Raw genomic sequence first — 21,932 nt, forward strand, 5'->3', positions numbered from 1 at the left:
GTATATGATGAAATAACGCCTTGATTTGAAATCTTAAATCTGTTGATTTTTTTCCGCCATTATTTAAATGAATACGATTAGAAAAATCTAGAAATGTTACTTTCAGTTTCAAGCAATTTTCATGATCAGTGCGCCTGCTATACCCTGAAAGAAGTGTTTTCTTTTCTGAGGAACGAAATTCTAGACAAGCAAAGTTTTCTTTTGACACAAATTTTAGAGACAATCGTTGAATAGCTTGTCAAAAATTCAGATTAGTTTGCTCTAAACGAAAATACTTTATACGAAAGGGGAATTTCGTTTGTCTAAAATTTCATTCCGGAGGAAAATATTTTTTCTTTGCATGTACCCTCAAGAAGTTAAATCGGTCTATATCGATGCCTTGGCAAATGAACCGGTAAAAATAAATGCGATACAGATTTTTGAGGGTCTAAAATTCCAGTATATTTACATTTTTGTGAAAATCGGATAAAAACTACGGTTTCTGGAAGCCCAAGCAGTTAAATCTGGAGATCGGCCTATGTGGAGGCTATACTAAAACATGGGTCGACACACACCATATTCGGTTGACCTATTTGTGGTCAGCCGGATTCCAGAAGTCCTAGAAATAAATTTGGGAGTTAGGTCTATATAGGGCATATACCAAAACATGGATACGGACCATTTCCGACACACCTCTTTATGGTCCTAAGATACGTCTATATTTCTAATTTCCGGCAAATTGGATAAAAACTACGGATTCTAGAAGCCCAAGAAAAAAAGTCGGGAGATCAGTCTATATGGGGGCTATACCAAAATATGGTTCAATAGGCACCATTTGCGACACACCTATTTTTGATCTTAAAACACCTGTAGATTTTCAATTTCAAGCAAATCGGCTAGAAAATATAGTCTCTAGACGCCCAAGAAGTAAAATCGACAGATCGGTCTATATGGGGTTATACCAAAAAATGGACCGATACATCTCAATTTCGGCACACATATTTGGTGTCCCAAAATACCTCATGATTTCCAATTTCAGGCAAATCGGGTAATAAATACAGTTTATAGAAGCCCAAGAATAAAAATCGGGATATCGGTCTATATGGCGATTATACGAAAACTTTGACCGATAGGGACCATTTTCGACGCACCTCTTTATGGTCCTAAATACCAATTTCAGGCAAATCGGATAGAAAATATAGTATCTAGACGCCCAAGAACCAAAATCGGGAGATCGGTCGATATGGGGGCTATACCAAACCATGGACCGATACGGACCATTTTCGACACGCCTCTTTATGGTCCCAAAATACCTCTAGATTTCCAATTTCAGACAAATCGGATAGTAAATATTCTAGAAGCCCAAAAATAAAATCGGGAGATCGGTCTATATGGGCGCTATACCAACACATGGACCGATACGGAACATTTGCGACACACCTCTTTATGGTCCTAAAATACCTCTAGATTTTCAATTTAAGGCAAATCGGATAGAAAATACAGTTTCTAGACGCCCAAGAAGCAAAATCGGGAGATCGGTCTATATGGGGGCTACACCAAAACATGAACCGATGTAAACCATTTTCGGCACACCTTTTTATGGTCCTCAAGTACCTCTAGATTTTCAATTTCAGGCAAATTGGATAAAAACTACGGTTTTTATAAGCCCAAGACCCCCCAAATCGGGATATCGGTTTATATGGGGACTATATTAAAACATGAACCGATATAGCCCATCTTCGAACTTGACCTGCCTGCAAACAAAAAACGAATCTGTGCCAAATTTCAGGACGATAGCGCCATTATTGAAGGCTCTAGCGTGATTACAACAGACAGACAGACAGACGGACATGCTTATATCGTCTTAGAATTTCTCCCTGATCAATAATATATACACTTGATATAGTCGGAAATCGATATTTCCATGTGTTACACACGGAATGACAAACTTATTATACCCCGACACCATCCTATGGTGGTGGGTATAAAAATAAGGGTATTATGGACAAAATTTTCAAAATCGTACGATATGCATATATGGGAGCTATATTTAAATCTGAACAGATTTAGATGTTATTATTCAGATTTGGTGGATACCACAGAAGGTTACCTTGTACTAAATTTGGGTAAGATCGATTAATAAATAAGGGTTTTATGGTCATATTTTGGAAAATCGGAATATGGAACCTACTATATTTACATCTGAACCGATTACGATAAGTCCTTGCAGGTATTGTTAGTACTATGGAAGATTAGATTTCGTCCATTTTATGTAAAATCGGCTATAAATAAAGGTTTTATGGCCAAATTTTGGAAAATCGGGCTATACATATATAGATATATGAACCGGGGGGCTATATCTATATATGAACCGATTTCGAAAAAAAAGTTTGTACACTTAAACGATGTTGAATAGGACTACTTTGTGCCAAATTTGGCGACGATCGCTTAATAAAAAGTGCAATGTGACTCTTTTTGTCGATATAGGAAGATACATCTATATAGGAGCTATATCTAAATTTAACGCAATTATTTCCAAATTATAATAGCGTTCGCCCTTGTGCCAACGAAACACCCTATACCAAATTTCATAAAAATCAGTAAATAAATGCGACCGGAATCCATCGAACAACAAAGACGGACGGATAGAAGGATAAACAGACAGACGGATGGATACATGGACAGACGGCGAAAATAAATAATAATCGAGGCCGATTTTTCCCAAAATTAATGGGGAGTGCTTTTAGCCGTAGTACAAAATTTCGCTATATCAATAAAATTGAGTCAACGAAACAATTTCGTTTTTCCTTATTTTAACGACTTTTCTTTTAAGCCATGAAATGTTTCGTTGTATTAATAAACATTTTCGTTGCACTAATGAAAATATTTCCTTATATCAATGAAAAAATTCGCTGGCTCAATTTAAAAAAAACTCTTTGTGTGCACGTAAAACGATATTTTTATACCCTCCACCATAGGACGGGGGTATATTAACTTTGTCATTCCGTTTGTAACACATCGAAATATTGCTCTAAGACCCCATAAAGTATATATATTCTGGGTCGTGGTGAAATTCTGAGTCGATCTGAGCATGTCCGTCCGGTTAGATGGTATTGAAAATGGGCCATATCGGTCCAATTTTACGTATAGCTCCCATATAAAGGGACCCTTAGATTTGGCTTGTGGAGCCTCTAACAGAAGCATATTTCATCCGATCTGGCTGAAATTTTATACATGGTGTTGGTATATGGTCTCTAACAACTATGTAAAAATTGGTCCACATCGGTCCTTAATTATATATAGCCCCCATATAAACCGATCCCCAGATTTGGCTTGCGGAGCCTCAAAGAGAAGCAAATTTCATCCGATCCGGCTGAAATTTGGTACATGATGTTGGTATATGGTCTCTAACAACCATGCAAAAATTGGTCCACATCGGTCCTTAATTATATATAGCCCCCATATAAACCGATCCCCAGATTTGGCTTGCGGAGCCTCAAAGAGAAGCAAACTTCATCCGATCCGGCTGAAATTTGGTACATGATGTTGGTATATGGTCTCTAACAACCATGCCAAAATTGGTCCATATCGGTCTATAGTTATAAAGGGTGATTTGTTAAGAGCTTGATAACTTTTTTTAAAAAAAAAACGCATAAAATTTGCAAAATCTCATCGGTTCTTTATTTGAAACGTTAGATTGGTCCATGACATTTACTTTTTGAAGATAATTTCATTTAAATGTTGACCGCGGCTGCGTCTTAGGTGGTCCATTCGGAAAGTCCAATTTTGGGCAACTTTTTCGAGCATTTCGGCCGGAATAGCCCGAATTTCTTCGGAAATGTTGTCTTCCAAAGCTGGAATAGTTGCTGGCTTATTTCTGTAGACTTTAGACTTGACGTAGCCCCACAAAAAATAGTCTAAAGGCGTCAAATCGCATGATCTTGGTGGCCAACTTACCGGTCCATTTCTTGAGATGAATTGTTCTCCGAAGTTTTCCCTCAAAATGGCCATAGAATCGCGAGCTGTGTGGCATGTAGCGCCATCTTGTTGAAACCACATGTCAACCAAGTTCAGTTCATCCATTTTTGGCAACAAAAAGTTTGTTAGCATCGAACGATAGCGATCGCCATTCACCGTAACGTTGCGTCCAACAGCATCTTTGAAAAAATACGGTCCAATGATTCCACCAGCGTACAAACCACACCAAACAGTGCATTTTTCGGGATGCATGGGCAGTTCTTGAACGGCTTCTGGTTGCTCTTCACTCCAAATGCGGCAATTTTGCTTATTTACGTAGCCATTCAACCAGAAATGAGCCTCATCGCTGAACAAAATTTGTCGATAAAAAAGCGGATTTTCTGCCAACTTTTCTAGGGCCCATTCACTGAAAATTCGACGTTGTGGCTCGTTAGTAAGTCTATTCATGATGAAATGTCAAAGCATACTGAGCATCTTTCTCTTTGACACCATGTCTGAAATCCCACGTGATCTGTCAAATACTAATGCATGAAAATCCTAACCTCAAAAGAATCACCCTTTATATAGCCGATCCCCAATCACACAAAAATTGGTCCATATCGATTCATAATCATGGTTGCCACTCAAGCCAAATATAATCTATCAAAATTTTATTTCTATAGAAAATTTTGTTCTATTGAAAATTTTGTCAAAATTTTATTCCTATAGAAAATTTTGTCAAATTTTATTTTTATAGAAAATGTTGTCAAAATTTTTAGTTCTATAGAGTATGTTGTCAATACTTTAATTCTTTGAAAAATTTGTCAAAATTTTATTTCTATAGAAAATTTTGTCAAATTTTATTTCTATAGAAAATTTTGTCAAAATTTTATTTCTATAGAAACTTCTGTCAAAATTTTATTTCTAGCTTGCAATTTAGAAGACGGCGTTAGGAAGTTTTAAGGTACATTGCCATCGGCAAGTGTTACCGCAACCCAAGTAATTTAATTGTGGATGACCGTCTTTAGTAGAAGTTTCTACGCAATCCACGGTGGAGGGTACATAAGCTTCGGCCTGGCCGAACTTACGGCCGTATATACTTGTTTTTTTTTTTTTTAATTAATGGGGAGTGCTTTTAGCCGTAGTACAAAATTTCGCCATATGTTATCAATAAAATTGAGTCAACGAAACAATTTCGTTTTTCCTTATTTTAACGACTTTTCTTTTAAGCCATGAAATGTTTCGTTGTATTAATAAACATTTTCGTTGCATTAATTAAAATGTTTCCTTATATCAATGGAAAAATTCGCTGGCTCAATTTTACTAAAAAAACTCTTTGTGTGCACATAAAACAATATTTTTTGTATTCAATCACGAAATTAGTTAGTCCAATTAATTTTTAATTGAAATGCCTTCAATCACAGAAATAATAGTATCAACCACCAAAGCAATTACAAGATAAATTGTTTCAATTAAAAAATTAATTAATACAATTAATATTTGTGATTGATCTTTAAAAAATTTAAAAAATTAAAAAAATTGATGAACCAATAAAATATTTAATTGAATAAAGTATTCAATTAAAAATTTAATTAAAATTAAATTACAATTTTAATTGGAAAATTTTTGGTGATATTTTTTCTGTGTGTAAACCCCTATCATAAAATTTTTGGAATTGATCCATCTTTTTTCAGTGTCTCAAGAAACATAAAATTGTATATATTTGCTATCTTAATCAACTGGTTTCAATGAATAATTTTGAATGAAAAACAATGCGAATAGACCTACTGTTACGCCATATATTATAATTTTCAATACTTTTCCTCAAATATTTACATTTACTAATATTTACAATCTAATATGAATACCCTTAATGCTTGAAAATTTAAGAGATAAATATATTACAAAATAGGAAGCAAATATAGACCAGGGATATCAAAATAAAGGGATAAATAAATGTAGGAGATTAGTTTAATAGATTAAAAAGTTAAATGAATTTGTGGTTTACCTCTGATCTGCATGAGTTCACACATGTACACAAACACAAACGCAAACAAATGTTTTAGGTTAGTTTTTATTATGGAAAGACATTTGAGTTTGGGTATGTGTGTGTTTTTGTGTGCGAGAGAGAAAGTATTTCCAGTAAAAGACCAAAAGTTCACCATTTGATTACATGGGAGAGAGAGAGTGTATGTTTATGTTTTGCAATAGGCGTTAGAGCATGAGTGGTTGATTATAGGTTAGATGATTGTTTGTATTTGTAAAGATGGCAGTAAATAAATTTTATTTAGTTTTATTGGTGTTTGTTGTTGTTTATATTCCATGTGTAATATTATAAGCCGCAAGTACAAAGGGTGATAGTATAGTTGAGTGTAGAGTTCAAAGAGATAAAGAGAGGTCAGAGAAGATAATTTCAGCATAAGCATTGTGATAGTTTATAGTGTTTGTAGATTTGAGATAATTGTTACAGAATCGATAGCCAACGGTCGTTGTTGTTGTTAATGATGATTATGGTCATAGTTGTTGTTGTTGTTGTTGGTATACATTGTTATTGATGTTCCTCGTTGTGGTTTGTGTATATGCATGCAACATATCCAATATAATTCATTGTAGAAGATATCCAGCAAGAGTTGAGAATCAACCATGGGCAATTTTATCATGGTTACAGTAGTTTTGGTGTAATCATGTGTTTCAATTTAATTATATGTATGTGTTTGTGTATGAGAGTGAGTAAGAGGTCATGTAGTTGGTAACAACAGTTATTCGGTATTGTTGAGCAAATGAAATAGTCCAGCATATAGATGAGAAGTATACAAAGCATATGGCGTTGTGTTGTAGTTGTTTTAATTTGTTGTAATTATCATTGTTGTTGTTGTTGTTGTTACAATTATACGTAAACACACATATACAGGAAAAGCAATTGCATTATGTTGTTAGCAAAAAAACAAAAAGGAATAGAAAATAGAATACAAAGTTCATGATTAGATTTTCTTTAAACGATCCCAGGTCCATGAACTGTTTTTGGAGGGGGAGCGGTGTATTTTTTTTTTTAAGGAGTTAACATGAAAGTAGAATTAAAACGAATAAAGTCGAAGGCGAAGAAAGGCAAGACCAGGAAATATTACACGCCGTACCATAGCAAAATTCAAAGGGATGGGGTCCAACATATTGAGTAATTGATGTACAGGATAATGTAATGAACCCCAGCGTATAGTAATGCCAGAAAGGGTAATAACAGTATTGTTGTATATGAGTAACCAGAAAAAATGGAGACAAGGTCAGAAGGGAGAGTTAAAGTGAACGAGTGTGGGCAAGGGGGAGAAAGGGTTATTTCATTATATCATTGTTTTTGGTTGCCAGTTTATTTGTTTGTGTTTGTTTTTGGGGCAAAAGAAAAAAAAAATCAACAACACCATTGGACGTGAAAATTTTGGCAATGTTGGTATTTTTGTCAGAGAAGGCAAACCATGTGCATGAGTGTGTTAACAAAATGTATTGGTGTGTAGAAATCGTAATGGCAGCGTGCGTAAAAAAGGAAACGGAAGCATGGATATTTATGTATGTATGAGTGTGTGTGTGTCATCGTATAAATATTTTAAAGGTTATATAGATGTGTATGTGTGTATGAGGATTTATGTGAAAGGGAAGTTTGAGTACATGTTTTTTTTTTTTTTTGGAAAGCAACCAAATTGTAGGGAAGTGTGCAAGTGTAAGTAATCACAATGGTAATCGTATTTGTTTATGTTTATATGATTTTGTTAAAATGATTGTACGAGTGTGTGTGTGTGCGGGCGATTGTAAGTGTAAGAATTTAATGGTGTGGAAAACAGGATGTTCGTTGTTGTTGTTGTTGTTGTTTTTTTAGTGAACCATGAGGGAAGGTTTTCTCCCCATTTGTTTTTGTTTGTGGGATTGATGATTTTATGAAAGGATTTTTTTTATAGTTTCCCATTAAAGGTCCACATGGATGGCAAGCGTAATTTTGAATTGGATTTGGTGAGGAAGAGAATGAAAAGTTGGATGAGAAAAGGAAAATAAGATATAAGAAAGGAAAAAGAAAAAAAATACCAAAATAGACAAAAACAGAAACAGAAAAGTGTTTTTTTTTGTAGTTGTTGGCTTTGTATTAGATTAGAGCTATTATTTTGTGTGCTTTTATTAAGGAGTAATTTGATTTTTAATTACAACACAACGAAGAAATAAAGCGTTTTCTATTGTTGTTGTTTATATGTATTTTAATAAGACACCAAGAAAATTGAATTAAATGGGTTTAATTAAAAGCAAATGTTTTTCATGAAGGCAAGAAATAAATGGTTTAAAAAAGGCGTAAAAAGAAAAGCGATTTTTTTTAACACAAAGGTCATTAATTGACAAAGTCGAAGGATGTCCTTTTGAAAAAACTTGATAATGAGATTCACTTAAGCAATCCATTTTTGATAAGAAAGTATTTAAATGATAATTTCCTGGAGTTAATTAAGGGCCCCATGGTTAGGGAATTTTAATTGCACGAAAGGGGTCATTTGCCAACGAGAAGTTTTTTTCCGACGAGAAATTGAGCAGTCAAATAAAATGATCGGTTTTACATGTTAAAGGGGTCCGCTGCAAATGTACACCTTTGATTGGACACCAGAACTCAAACGCCGCCAATGGTAATAGGGCGTAACGACCGATGGTCATTCCCTGCACGTCTGCGTTGAACGTGGAGTCTATACAAATACCGAATATTATCGGGAGAACGCCCTAAAGGCAGTACTGTAACACTTCGGCCTCAGACCATGGACATTTCAACTCGACTCAGCACCATCGCACTCAGTACGTATCAACTAAAAATAGCTTTGGAAGGAGGTACCTCGCTTTATTTATATCGCTCGATAGCCACCAGCATCTGCAAATTTGGCTTTTTTCCGCTAGATCTGATGTTTTTAAGTATTTTAGCGGGATCTTCATTTCATGACCTTTTCAGGGGTCGAGTGCGGCTCGCCGTAACGACCGATGGCCATTCCCTGCACATGTGCGTTGAACGTGGGATCTAAATAAATACCGAATATTATCGGAAAAACGCCCTAAAGGCAGTACTGAAACCCATCGGCCTCAGAACATGGACATTTCAACACGGACTCAGCACCATCGTACGAAGCACGTTCAACCAAGAAAAGGCTTAAAAAGGAGATTCTTCGCTTTATTTCTACCGTACGATGGCTACCAGCGTTTGCAAACTTTTGACATTTTATACCCTGCGCCACACTGTGGAACAGGGTATTATAAGTTAGTGCATATGTCTGTAACACCCAGAAGGAGACGAGATAGAAACATGGTGTCTTTGGCAATAATGCTCGGGGTGGTTCCCTGAGTCGATATAACCATGTCCGTCTGTCCGTCCGTCCGTGTGTCTGTGAACACTTTTTTGTGATCAAAGTCTAGGTCGCTGTTTAAGTCCAATAGACTTCAAATTTGGCACATGTTCCTATTTTGGGTCAGAATAGAACCCTATTGATTTTGGAAGAAATCGGTTCAGATTTAGATATAGCTCCCACATATATCTTTCGCCCGATATGCACTAATATGGACCCAGCAGCCAGAGTTTTATACCGATTTGCTTGAAATTTTGTACAAACATAACACTTAGTCGTATAGTCAAGTGTGCAAAATTTGATTGAAATCGGTTCAGATATAGTTATAGCTCCCATATATATCTTTCGCCCGATATGCACAATTGGTAGTATAGTCGAGTGTGCAAAATTTGAATCGGTTTGAAATCGGTTCAGATTTGGATATAGCTCCCATATATATCTTTTGCCCGATATGGACTTATGGACCAGAAGCCAGAGTTTAGGCCCAATTTGGTTGAAATTTTGCACATGGAGTACAATTAGCAGTGTAGTCAAGTGTGCTAAATTTTATTGAAATCTGTTCAGATTTAGATATAGTTCCCATATATATCTTTCGCCCGATTTACACTCATATGACCACAGAGGCCAAGTTTTTACTGCGATTTAGTTGAAATTTGGCACAGGGAGTATAATAAGCATTGTTGCTATGCGTGCCAAATTTGGTTGAAATCGGTTCAGATTTAGGTATAGCTCCCATATATATGTTTTTCTGATTTCGACAAAAATGGTCAAAATATAAACATTTCCCTTTTAAAATCGCCTCTGCTTAGTCGAAAAGTTGTAAAAATTACTCTAATTTTCCTAAACTTCTAATACATATATATCGAGCGATAAATCATAAACAAACTTTTGCGAAGTTTCCTTAAAATTGCTTCAGATTTAAATGTTTCCCATATTTTTTTACAACATTGTGTTCCACCCTAGTGCATTAGCCGACTTAAATTTTGAGTCTATAGATTTTGTAGAAGTCTATCAAATTCTGTCCAGATCGAGTGATATTTAAATGTATGTATTTGGGACAAACCTTTATATATAGCCCCCAACACATTTGACGGATGTGATATGGTATCGAAAATTTAGATCTATGTTACAAAGTGGTGCAGGGTATATATAGTCGGCCCCGCCCGACTTTAGACTTTTCTTACTTGTTTCCGCTAGATCTGTGTCTTTTAAGGAGGAAAAGCTTCATTTCAAAGCCTTTCTTATTTTTGACATGTCTCTATTGAAATATGGGCAAAGCTGTGCTTTTTTCTAGCCTTGCTGCCGGAACAATATTTTCCCTATATTTCAAAGTTCAATCCAAACCGCTTATTTGGGTAAAATTTAGCAGTTTTTGTGAAGCCATAGGACTTTTGCGCATGTGGCGATTTTGAAAGTTGGTTCGACACTAAAAAATACCAAAGTGTTTTTCCACTCAAGACTGCACTTCGCCGGGAATAGGTCAAAATACCGCAGATTCACTTTCGTGCAGCGTGCGTTAGCTTTATCGGTCGTTCCAACGCCATAATTCGTACCAAAGGTAGCCAATTCGAACAAAGCAAAACTGATTTTAAAATTCGATGTTATTTTCGATATTTTTACTTTTGAACAATAAAAGGAAAGGAAAGTCTAAAGTCGGGCGGGCCGACTATTTTATATCCTGTGGAATCATATTTTCGATACCATCTCAAATCTTTCCATTTTGTTGGAAAGATTTATATTCCCAAAATTTCTACAAAATATCTTGGCTGAAAATTTAAATCGGATAATTTTTACGTTAGAAAGGCTATATTAGCTCAAATCGGCAAAAAAAATGTGGGAGTTATATCTAAATTTGAACCTATTTCAATCAAATTTAGCACACTTGACCATACTAATTGTACTCCTTTTGCAAAATTTCAAGCAAATCAGGGTAAAACTCTAGCTTTTGGGGCCGTATAAGTGCATATTGGGCGAAAGATATATACATATATGGGAGCTATATCTAAATTTGAACCGATGTCTTCCAAAATCAATAGGGTTCTATTCGGACCCAAAACAGGAACTTATGGCAAATTTGAAGTGGATTGGACTAAAACTGCGACCTGGACTTTGAATATAAAAATGTGTTCATAGACAGGCAGACAGACGAAAGGACGGACAGGTGGATATGACTATATCGACTCGGGGACCAAAGACACCATATGTCTATCTCTTCTACTTCTGGATGTTACAAACATATGCACTAACTTATAATACCCTGTTCCATAGTGTGGCGCAAGGTATAAATATAACGCTTTACTTCGTTGCTTACATTCGTCATTAGGAGCATCTTGGCTTCTTTCAATTGAAATATAGCCTCTGACAGGTAAGGAAAAAATCATTGAAATTTTTATTGTCAATTATTTCTGATATTCACTTTACTTAGTACGCTTAACAGCATCTTCATGAAAAACAAAATACTCTGCGATATTTCACTACATATCAACCTTGAACCGCAAAAACTTTAAACATCAAAATATAAATAATAAATAAAATTCCGAGAATATAATAAAAATTTCCACAAAAGCCAAAACCAAAAGCGCAATCCAAAAAACCACAAAAAAAGGAGAAATCAAAACAACACTCACTCTGTATCTGTAATGCTGGTTAATGGGGCCAAAGGTTGCATGGGCGCTATATTCGATGTAGGCGGTGATGGCCCCCGTGAACTATGACGTGAACCATTTAGTGTGTGTCTACCCATTAGGCCAGGATTGTTAATGTCATTGACCATGCCATTACTGCCATTATGAGGCGGTCCTGTCATATGCGGATGATGACCATTGATAATCTGTTGTGAACTTCCATGTAGAGAAGAAGAATGTGAATGCTGCAAACTTAGTTTGCGGGCAGTAATGGTCAGATGATCCTCTTCGGCTGTGTAGGGAAAATGATAACCATTCTTATCGGAATTCTCCGACAAACGATCCGAATGATGATCCTGATGATGCAGTCGCTGCTGCTGTTGCTGCTGCTGCTGATGATAGTCATTGCGCAATAGTGAATGCACCGAATGTACCGAGTCTGCCCCGTACATGGGCGGTGGCTGATGTTTTTTCAAACTATAATGATTTTCTCTTGATCCATAGATATCGGGTGCCATACTACGATCCTTGGCCAAATACGGTGATCCCAAGGTCCTTTGCTTATCATAGATGCTGTCACTCAAATAGGCATTGTCATTATTGAAAGTTCGCATGTGATTGACAATTTGTGTGCCACCATTGCCATTGGCCGAGTTATTGCCAGCGCCATTTCCTCCTCCACCGCCGCCGGTGCTACCAGCACTACCATTGCTGTTGTTGCCATTACTGCCATTGTAATCATGTTCACTGCCATAATGACTGGGTGGCTTGTAATTGGTTATGTTGGGTGGTAGACCATCATATTGCACATAATTATCGGGACGTCGCCCATAAAGGCTTTCCCTTTCCAAGGCATCATAACTTTCCGAAGGTCGAGCATTTTGCAGGTTCTCCAATATGGAAGGTGTCATGTTTATTTTATTGTGATGCTGCTGTAGGTACGAGGTATCGGTGAGGTCTGGATTAGGCAAAGGATTTGGTGATATGGTCATTTTCTGGCCATGATGTATGTGCTCATTGTCTGACTCGGTATTCTGAGACCATCTGCCCATATTGGGTGGTGATTGCAAATAGGCATCGGGCAATTGACTAGACCAACGGGCGGCATAGACAGGCTTATTAACGCTGGGAAATAGTTGAGGACTTTGTACCACATTCAATTCGGGTGGTGTTGTGGCTTGGACATGCTCTGTGATGTTGGGCAAATACGAGGGTGTTATACTAACGGCTGTGCTGCGATGGGTACTGGTGGCAGTTCCTGTGGTAGAAGAACGATTCGTTCTGGACTCATCATCATCACTGGAATGACTGGAGGCCAATTCTAAAGAGCGGCCATCAGTTTCGGATCCTGAATCTGAGTCCTTGCGATGATGTCTACGAGATTTGTGTTCACGTTGGCCACTTGTGGTTGACGAATCAAAGCCTCTAAGGAAACTGGGACCATCCGAATTGGAATTGTAATTGGAGGTGGATGTTGACGTTTGACGCAATTGTCCATCACTAAGGGAAGAGACAAACATTCAAGTAGATTAGACTTTTTGAGTTTATTCTTTTGGGTTATCACTCTTACTTACCTATAAGGACTTGAACTGGTCTTGGCCGTACTCCTTGAGGTGGTACTGGACACACTTATACCCACGTTTCTGCGTTGTGTATCATAACCATTGGCATTGAGAAAGTTATTTGGCCTCGCTTGGCCACCATTGACATTGTGTGAGCTATTGCTAACCACCATGGATGAATCCAATAGGGGAACTTTTCTTCCCATACAACGTAAAAATGTTCTCTGTAGATTCTCTCGTACACGTTTGTTGATAATGCAATAACCCACCAGGCAGAATATGGCATGAAGGACCACAACTCCAGATAGTAACATACTCAAGAGTTGAGAACTTTCCGAAGCTGCCAATACAGCCAATACCCACATAATACCCATTAGGGGTAATGAGACCACCGATAGCCAAAGGAGTGTACGTAGATTACCGAAACCCAATACATGGTCCTTGAGTGTAAAGGCTGCCTTCACAGAGACAAAGAGAATCAGTAGATTTACTACTGACATCCCAGCAATAGGTCCCACAAGCCACCAAACCACTGGTTCATATACTGAAAGCCAACAGCTGAAAAATAGAGAGGTTTAAATTTATTTAAAATATTAAATAAAATCCATCAGAATACAGAAAAAATTAATTAAATTCATTAATTGAATATTTTTTTTAATTCAATAAAAATTTTATTTTGAGAATTTTTTGATGTTATAATTTTTGTGTTATATTTGTGATAATCGATTGTTGCCTATATAGGAAAGTTATATGCAATTTTGATCTAACTTTTATTTCGAGTTGCAGTTAAGCTATAACTAAAATAAAGGTGGGAAATGAGAAGAGATCAGTGACGTACACAATTTGTTTTTAGAGGAGAGGCCCGAGAGAACAGTTACTCTGGTTAGCCAAGACATTTTTCTCTGTGAGAGCAAAAAATTTCAATGGGGCCAAGATTTTGCTTGCGGATCCTCTTGGAGGAGCAAATTTCATCCGATCCAGTTGAAATTTGGTACGTGGTGTTATTATATGACCTCTAATACCCATGCTAAAATTGGTCCATATAGGTCCATAATTATATATAGCCCCCATATAAACCGATCCCCAGATTTTGCTTGCGGATCCTCTTGGAGGAGCAAATTTCATCCGATCCAGTTGAAATTTGGTACGTGGTGTTATTATATGACCTCTAATACCCATGCTAAAATTGGTCCATATAGATCCATAAGTATATATAGCCCCCATATAAACCGATCCCTAGATATGGCTTTCGGAGCCTCTTGGAGGAACAAATTTCGTCCGATTCGGTTGAAATTATTTATGTTGTGTAAGTAAATATATAGCCACTAACAACCAAGCAAAAATTTGTCCATATCGGTCCATACCCTACGGGAAATGGAACAACCGGTACAGGACTAGTCCCTGGTGTGTATGGACCAGTCCCAGTTCTGGTCAAAATTTATGGAAGGGACCGGTCACTTTAACATAGGTTTGTCATTGACGGAGTAAATTTACACTTTAGGACACGTCTTGGACTCATTCCAAAGGACAAGTCCTGGAACAATTTAGCAGGAGCACTCCATAGGCAGATCCTCAGACCCACTCTCGGACAAACTCTTAAAAACTGTTTCAGTTTAGGCATCCGAATCGCATTCGAACATTTGAAAACATTTGAAATATGTCGAACAATAGGTTATTCTCATAATTTTATTTCACCAAATGTGTAGATCCAAAAAGATTTTAATACCAAAAAATTAAAATTAACAAGTATATACGGCCGTAAGTTCGGCCAGGCCGAAGCTTATGTACCCTCCATCATGGATTGCGTAGAAACTTCTTCTAAACACTGCCATCCACAATCGAATTATTTAAGTTGCGGTAACGCTTGCCGATGGCAAGGTATCTTAAAACCTCCTAACACCATCTTCTAAATTGTATGTAAGTCCATACGTGGTATATATTAAATCAAAAAAGATCGATCCAATACGTATATAATTAAGTTTGACAAAGTAGACATAAAATTTTGACAAAATTTTCAACAGAAATAAAATTTTAACAAAATTTTCTATAGAAATAAAATTTTCACAAAATTTTCTATAGAAATAAAAACTTTGACAAAATTTTCTATAGAAACAAAATTTTGACAAAAATTTCTACAGAAATAAAATTTTAACAAAATTTTCTATAGAAATAAACTTTTGACAAAATTTTCTATAGAAATAAAATCTTGGTAGATTATTTTTGGCTCGAGTGGCAACCATGATTATGAACCGAATAAAATTTGAACCATATTTTCTATAGAAATAAAATATTGACAACATTTTCTATAGAAATAAAATTTTGACAATGATGAAAAATTTATTATGAACCGAATAAAATTTTGACAAAATTTTCTATAGAAATAAAATTTTGACAAAATTTTCTATAGAAATAAAATTTTGGTAGATTATTTTTGGCTCTAGTGGCAACCATGATTATGAACCGATATGGACCAATTTTTGTGTGATTGGACCAATTTTGGTATGCTTGTTAGCGACCATATACTAACACCACGTTCCTAATTTGAACCGGATCGGATGAATTTTGCTCCTCCAAGAGGCTCCGGAGGTCAAATCTAGAGAACGTTTTATATGGGGGCTATATATTATTATGGACCGATATGGACCAATTATGGCACGGTTGTTAAAGATCATATACTAACACCATGTTCCAAATTACAACCGAATTGGATGAAATTTGCTTCTCTTGGAGACTTCGCAAGCCAAATCTGTGGATCGGTTTATATCGGGGCTATATATAATTATGAACCGATGTGGACCAATTTTTGCATGGTTGTTAGAGACTATATACCAATATCATGTACCAAATTTCAGGCGGATCGGATGAAATTTGCTTCTCTTTGAGGCTCCGCAACCCAAATCTGGGGATCGGTTTATATGGGCGCTATATTTAATTATGGATCGATGTGGACCAATTTTTGCACGATTGTTAGAGACCATATACCAATACCATGTACCAAATATCAGCCGGATCGGATGCAATTTGCTTCTCTTTGAGGCTTCGCAAGCCAAATCTGGAGATCGGTTTATATGGGGTCTGTATATAACTATGGAGCGATGTGGACCAATTTTTGCATGGTTGTTAGAGACCATATACCAACATTATGTACCAAATTTCAGCCGGATCGGATGAAATTTGCATCTCCTTGAGGCTCCACAAGCCAAATCTGGGGATCGGTTTATATGGGGGCTATATATAATTATGGACCGATGTGGACCAATATTTGTATGATTATTAGAGACCATATACCAACACCATGTACCAAATTTCAGCCGGATCGGATGAAATATGCTTCTCTTAGAGGCTCCACAAGCCAAATCTGGGGATCGGTTTATATGGGGGCTATATATAATTATGGACCGATATGGACCAATTTTTGCATGGTTGTTAGAGACTATATACCAACATCATGTACCAAATTTCAGCCGGATCGGATGAAATTTGCTTCTCTTTGAGGCTCCGCAACCCAAATCTGGGGATCGGTTTATATGGGGGCTATATATAATTATGGACCGATGTGGACCAATTTTTGCATGGTTGTTAGGGACCATATACCAACACCATATACCAAATTTGAGCCGGATCGGATGAAATATGCTTCTGTTAGAGGCTCCACAAGTCAAATCTGAGGGTCCCTTTATATGGGGGCTATACGTAAAAGTGGACCGATATGGCCCATTTTCGATACCATCCGACCTACATCAATAACAACTACTTGTGCCAAGTTTCAAGTCGATAGCTTGTTTCGTTCGGAAGTTAGCGTGATTTCAACAGACGGACGGACGGACGGACGGACGGACATGCTTAGATCGACTCAGAATTTCACCACGACCCAGAATATATATACTTTATGGGGTCTTAGAGCAATATTTCGATGTGTTACAAACGGAATGACAAAGTTAATATACCCCCATCCTATGATGGAGGGTATAAAAATTGCAACTAACTGGAGCATCGATACCAGTTCTGTGATGGGTCCGTCAGTGGCAATTTGCACCAATTTCCCGTAGGGTAATTATATATAGTCCCCATACAAGCCGATCCCCAGATTTGACCTCCGTAGTCTCTTGAAGGAGCAATTTTTGTCTGATTCGGTTAAAATTTTGTACGTTATATTAGTACATGGTCTATAATAACCATGCAAAATTTTGTTTATATCGATTTATCATTATATCTACCCCCATGTAAACCGATCCCAAGATTTGACCTCGGGAGCCTCTTGGAAGAGCAACTTTCTTGGAGGCGCAAATTTCATCGGATTCGGTTGAAATTTGGTACGTTGTGTAGTATATGGTCGCTAACAACCTTTCCAAACGAGGTCCATAGTTATGTATAGCGCCCAGATAAACCGACCCCAGATTTTACTTCTTCCTGGATAATCAAATTTCATTTGATCTTGAATTTGAGCATGTAAGTTCATAATTGTATATAGCCCCCATATAAACTGATATTTCACTACTGCCTCTCTTTTACCTCGCAAAAACTAACTTCCAATTTAGAAGACGATACCTTGCCAGCGGCAACCCAAGTAATTCGATTATGGATGACAGTCTTTAGATTCGGCCCGGCCGAACTTACGGCCGTATACACTTGTTGTCATTAACGTAACGAAATGATTTCATTAAGATAATGCAAATTTTCATTAATACTATGTTTGGCGATAGGAGCTAGATACAAACGAAAATTAATTTAGAGAACACAAAGGCCATAGAGGTTAAGCGTTTCCAGTCGACGTTTTGTAATGTGAAGAATCGGCCAATAGACTTTGATAATTTTTTGAAAATCGAGCAAAATCGAGACAAATCGACTATTCGACTTTTGATGTTGGTCAATATTTTATAATGATCAAATTCTACCTATAACAAACAAGTCGAATTTTAATTAAAAGAGATGTGATTTAGCTCCTTTTATGCCGGAAATTTGACTTTTTCGAGATCTGGCCCAGCTTGAAAACAGGGACTAAAAAAATAGAAATTTTGTTCAAGTCACTGAGTCCCTGGAACAAAAGAAGGGTTTTGTGGGTATATATTGACCGATAAGAGTTTTATACCCATCATAAAAGGATGGGGCTACAATAAGTTTGTCATTCTGTTTGTAACAAATCGATATGCCGATATCCAACCATGTAGTATATATGGTGGTGGTATATAACGGACATATCGCAGGACAGGAGTGTTTGCTTTCCGGTGCGATTCGGTTCATGAGAACCCGTTCCATGACGTATCCTTTGGAATGAGTCCAAGTCGTAGCCTAAAATGTTAATTTACCCTATCAACTCATGTTAAAGTAACCGGTCCCTTCCATACGTTTTGCCCAGAACTAGGACTGGTCCATGGACTAGTTCTGTATCGGTCTTGGGGTTGATCTATTTTTAATTGAAAAACTTATAAAATTTTTGTCATATTCATAATTTTCATATTTATGGGATATATTGCTCATATTAGCAACCAATACTGATGAGGGGGCAACATTTAAGTGATTTTACAAATTTTGAAAATTTATAAATTACATGCTATGGAATAAGGAGGAGAAAAGTTTTATTTTTTTAATTTTACGAATCACATCCTCACCATAGGATGGGGAGTAAATTAACTTAGTCATTCTGTTTGGTGAAATTCTGAGTCCGTCTGTCCGTCCATCCGTCTGTTGAAATCACGCTAACTTCCGAACGTAACAAGCTATCGACCAGAAACTTGGTACAAGTAATTCTTATTGATGTAGGTCAGATTGTATTGCAAATGGATCATATCGAACCACTTTTACGTATATTTAGGCCCCACACAATCAACCCCCAAATTTAGCTTGCGATTCGTAGTAGAGAAGCAAATTTCATCCGATCCGGTTGAAATTTGGTACGTGGTGTTAGTTTATGACATTTGAATAATTGGTCCATGACGGTCCACAATTATATTTAGCCCCAATATAAAATGAACCCCAGATTTTTATTTGCGAATCTGCTTGATGGAGCATATAATCCCATCCTCAGATTTGGATTTCGGAGCCTCGTGGAACCCATCAGGTTGAAATTTCGTACGTTGTATTAGTATATATCGGTTCATAATTATATACGCCCCCCCCCCCCCCCCCCCCCAAAACACACACATAAATCGATTCCCATATTTCACTTCTGGCTCTCTAATTACCGCGCAAAAATTGGTTCATATTGGTTAAAATTTATTTATAGACTTCTCTATGTAAACCGATTACGTACTAAAGAGGCTTATATATGGACAAATTTAGAATTTAGAAAACGATGTGAAGAAGTTTTAAGATACTTTGCCATCGATAAGTGTAACTACAACCCAAGTAATTTAATTGTGGATTACAGCCTTTAATAAAAGTTTCTACGCAATCCATGGTGGAGGGTATATATGATTCGGCCTGGCAGAACTTAGTGCAAAAATAACAAGTATATACGGCCGTAAGTTCGGCCAGGCCGAATCTTATGTACCCTCCACCATGGATTGCATAGAAACTTGTACTAAAGACTGTAATCCACAATCGAATTACTTGGGTTGTGGTATCTTAAAACTTCTTAACATCGTTTGTAAATTGTGAGTTAGTCTATACGTGGTAGAAAGCCAGAATTGAAATATGGGGGTCGCTTATAAGTGGCTATATACAATTATGAACTTGATATGGACCAATTTTTGTGTGATTGGGGATCAATTTATCTGCGGGCTCTATATAGCTATAGACCGATATGGACCTAGTTAGGCATGGTTTGTTAACGGCCAACATACTAGCACAATGTACCAAATTTCAACTGACTCAGATGAAATTTGCTCCTGCAAGAGGCTCCAAAACCAAATCTCGGGATCGGTTTATATGGGGCCATATATATTTATAGGGATTGATAGGGACCACTTTTGGCATGGCTATTAAATATCATATACTACCATTACGTACCAAATTTCAACCAGATCGGATGAATATTGCTTCTCCAAAAGGCACCGGAGGTCAAATCTGGGGATCGGTTTATATGGGGCTATATATAATTATGGACTGATATGAACCAATTCCTGCATGGTTGTTGGATACCATATACTAACATCACGTACCAAGTTTCAATCGGATCGGATGACTTATGCTCCTCTAAGAGGCTCCGGAGATCAAATCTGGTGATCGGTTTATATGAGGGCTATATATAATTATTGACCGATTTCGACCAATTTTTGCATGGGTGTTTGAGGCCATATATTAACACCACGTACCAAATTTAAACTGAATCAGATGAATTTTTGTCTTCCAAGAGGCTCCGGAGATCAAATCTGGTGATCGGTTTATATGGGGGCTATATATAATTATGGACCGATATGGATCAATTTTTGCATGGTCATTAGAGACCATATACTAACACCATGTACCATATTTCAGCCGGATCGGATGAAATTGGCTTCCCTTAGAGGCTCCTCAAGCCAAATTGGGGACCGGTTTATATGGGGGCTATATATAATTATGGACCGATGTGGACCAATTTTTGCATGTTTATTAGAGACCATATACTTACACCATGTACCAAATTTCAACCGGATCGGATGAAATTTGCTTCTCTTAGAGGCTCCGCAAGCCAAATCGGGGAATCGGTTTATATGGGGGCTATACGTAAAAGTGGACCGATATGACCCATTTGCAATACCACCCGACCTACATCAATAAAAACTACTTGTGCCAAGTTTCAAGTCGATAGCTTGTTTCGTTCGGAAGTTAGCGTGATTTCAACAGACGGACGGACATGCTCAGATCGACTCAGAATTTCACCACGACCCAAAGTATATATACTTTATGGGGTCTTAGAGCAATATTTCGATGTGTTACAAACGGAATGACAAAGTTAATATACCCCCATCCTACGGGTATGGTGGAGGGTATAAAAAGATTTTCTTATAAACAATTATTGTGAATCTGATTTCTAGAAAATCTCCAAATTTCCCACCAAATCCCCAACCCCAATTTGTGGAAAACCCCCAATACTCACTGACAACATTGTTCGGAGATGTTGTAAATTTGTAATTTCAAAACAAAAAATTTAAGGAATTCGAAAAGTTTCCAAAATTTCAATTCTGAAATGTAACAATTGAACAGCTGAAATTTTACTTTCATTTTGGGCACAATTTTGATATATGGATGAAATGTCAAAATCTCTGACCACACACTTCTCCTGACCTGAAATTAAATTTTCTTTGTGAGTAGGTATTTCTATGTGCTAATACAATGGACTGATTATCTATGTGAGCCCAAAAGAACTTATCTATGACTTTTGTTTGGACTTCTTTCATAATTTTAAATTTGGAAAGGAACCGATTCTACCATTTCCATTACTCTTAAACATACAATCTTGTTAAGAAGCTTTTAAAAGAAAGTACACTTCAATGTAACTGAAGTCGTAGAAAAATCAATTATTTCAAATGGAATATGTG

The 21,932-nt window shown here is 36.9% G+C and overlaps 1 protein-coding gene across 1 annotated transcript in view; it reads right to left on the minus strand.

Annotated features, from left to right (window-relative positions):
* The window catches only part of stan (Protocadherin-like wing polarity protein stan), a gene marked incomplete in the record, with an annotated part of 461,543 nt that overhangs the window by 25,460 nt on the left and 414,151 nt on the right, over nucleotides 1–21,932 (minus strand). The window contains 2 exon segments of the mRNA XM_075310442.1: nucleotides 11,915–13,411; nucleotides 13,486–14,031. Of these exon segments, the coding sequence (XP_075166557.1) occupies nucleotides 11,915–13,411; nucleotides 13,486–14,031 (2,043 nt within the window).

The sequence above is a fragment of the Haematobia irritans genome, chromosome 5 (genome assembly GCF_050003625.1).
Source record: "Haematobia irritans isolate KBUSLIRL chromosome 5, ASM5000362v1, whole genome shotgun sequence".
Taxonomy (NCBI): Eukaryota; Metazoa; Arthropoda; class Insecta; order Diptera; family Muscidae; genus Haematobia; species Haematobia irritans.